At 36.1% G+C, this 1516-nt stretch overlaps 1 protein-coding gene across 1 annotated transcript in view; it reads left to right on the forward strand.

Moving 5' to 3' along the window:
* Positions 1–585: 585 nt before the first annotated feature.
* Positions 586–1516, forward strand: part of LOC107749644 (serine/threonine-protein kinase PRP4 homolog) — a 19505-nt gene continuing 18574 nt past the window's right edge. The window contains exon 1 of the mRNA XM_016564808.1: positions 586–717. Coding sequence (XP_016420294.1) covers positions 671–717 — 47 coding nt within the window. The 5' untranslated portion in view covers positions 586–670. The remainder of the gene's footprint in view (positions 718–1516) is intronic.

The raw sequence follows: 1516 nt of genomic DNA on the forward strand, positions 1-1516 counted from the left end.
CAGCATAGACTGCATTTCTTATCATTCTTTTTTTTTTTTTTATTAAAGTAAAAGAATAGAGAACGCAAGCAAAGCATTATTACATTTTTTAAGACTCGTGACCACCTACAGAATTTGCCTTATACAGTACATTCAAATAAATTCTCTGAAGAAAATCTTAAAAATAATAAATAAACATCCAACAGGATTATGTGAGCACTGTGGAATGGAGGAATCAGTAGAACATGTTATTTGTGTTTGTCAAAAGTATACTAATGAACGAGAAACAATGAAGAATGAACTTAGAAAGATGGGAGTGGATAACCTAAAGCTTAAAAATATATTTACTTATGGACTAGAGAGTTTATTTTTGTATTTTAAGAGAACAGAGCTGATTAAGAGAATTTAGAGGGAATTTTTTTTGTTGAGGTAAATAATTTGTTTTTTTGGCTTTTCTTTCCTTTTTTGTCCTGTCCTCATTATGAAAGGGTAAACTCTGGTCCACACTCCAATACAGTAGGTGGCGATAATGCACCTTAACATTGGTGCTACCCGCCATAAAATCGAAGAAGAAGAAATTATCTGAAGTTGTTAATGCAGGCACTAGAGAGCGCACGCGCTCCACTTCGCTCTAGCCCTCCTCATAATCTCACTGCAGAAGAAGAACACAGCGGGCCGCTGCTGAAACAAAATGGCCGATGTGGAAATGGATTTACGGAGCAAGAGGCTTAATAGCGGGTATGAGCACGTGCGTTGTATGATTCCATCAACAACGCATTTAAGAGCTTGGATGGGGTGTTTTAGGGAAAGGGAACAGATTAGGTCAGGGTTGTGTTGTTCTTAGATTTTGCTATCTATTTTTTCCTGTTCGGCTAGTGTTAGCGTGCTAATGCTAAATGTTCTTATACAAGGAGCCAGTTGTCAATATTAATTTGTTAGAGGTGATTTTCGTTGGTTTTGTGAACTCTTTAGTTTTAAAATCTTTGAACTGTGGCATACCACACCCTGTGTGTTTAAACATTTTATTTGGTTAACGTTAGCTTCTTAGTAAAGTATCGATTAGTCTTCATGTGACATGAACAACACGTTCAATTCGTTGGTTATGTATTAGGGCTGTGCGATTTGGGGGAAAATATCAAATTGCGATTTTTTTTGACAGATATTGCGATTGCGATTTGATTTGCGATTTTAAATTTGCAAAGTCAAGCTTCAGCTCAATATTGCCAATAATGTGCAGCACAGTATGGGTATCATTACCCACAAAAACATCTAAGAATGTATCTTTTATTCTCTCCAGTACTGAAAACAGAACCGATACGGGAGCTTTTGATATGCGCTGTGACGCAGCTCTGGGAAATTACCTTTTTTGTTTGTTGTCTGTCATTTCGAAGCTTAAGTTGCATACGTTTTTCTTTAGTTTAGTTTTAATTTGCCTAACTATCGATCTGACCCAGTAGGCGCCAGTAGCGCTCTGTCTCTCTCCCGCTTTCTGTTTTTTTTTTGTAATTTTTTAATTTTAATTTTAATTTTTTAATGG

Source organism: Sinocyclocheilus rhinocerous, unplaced genomic scaffold, assembly GCF_001515625.1.
Source record: "Sinocyclocheilus rhinocerous isolate Xijiao unplaced genomic scaffold, SAMN03320098_v1.1 scaffold1423, whole genome shotgun sequence".
Classification (NCBI taxonomy): domain Eukaryota; kingdom Metazoa; phylum Chordata; class Actinopteri; order Cypriniformes; family Cyprinidae; genus Sinocyclocheilus; species Sinocyclocheilus rhinocerous.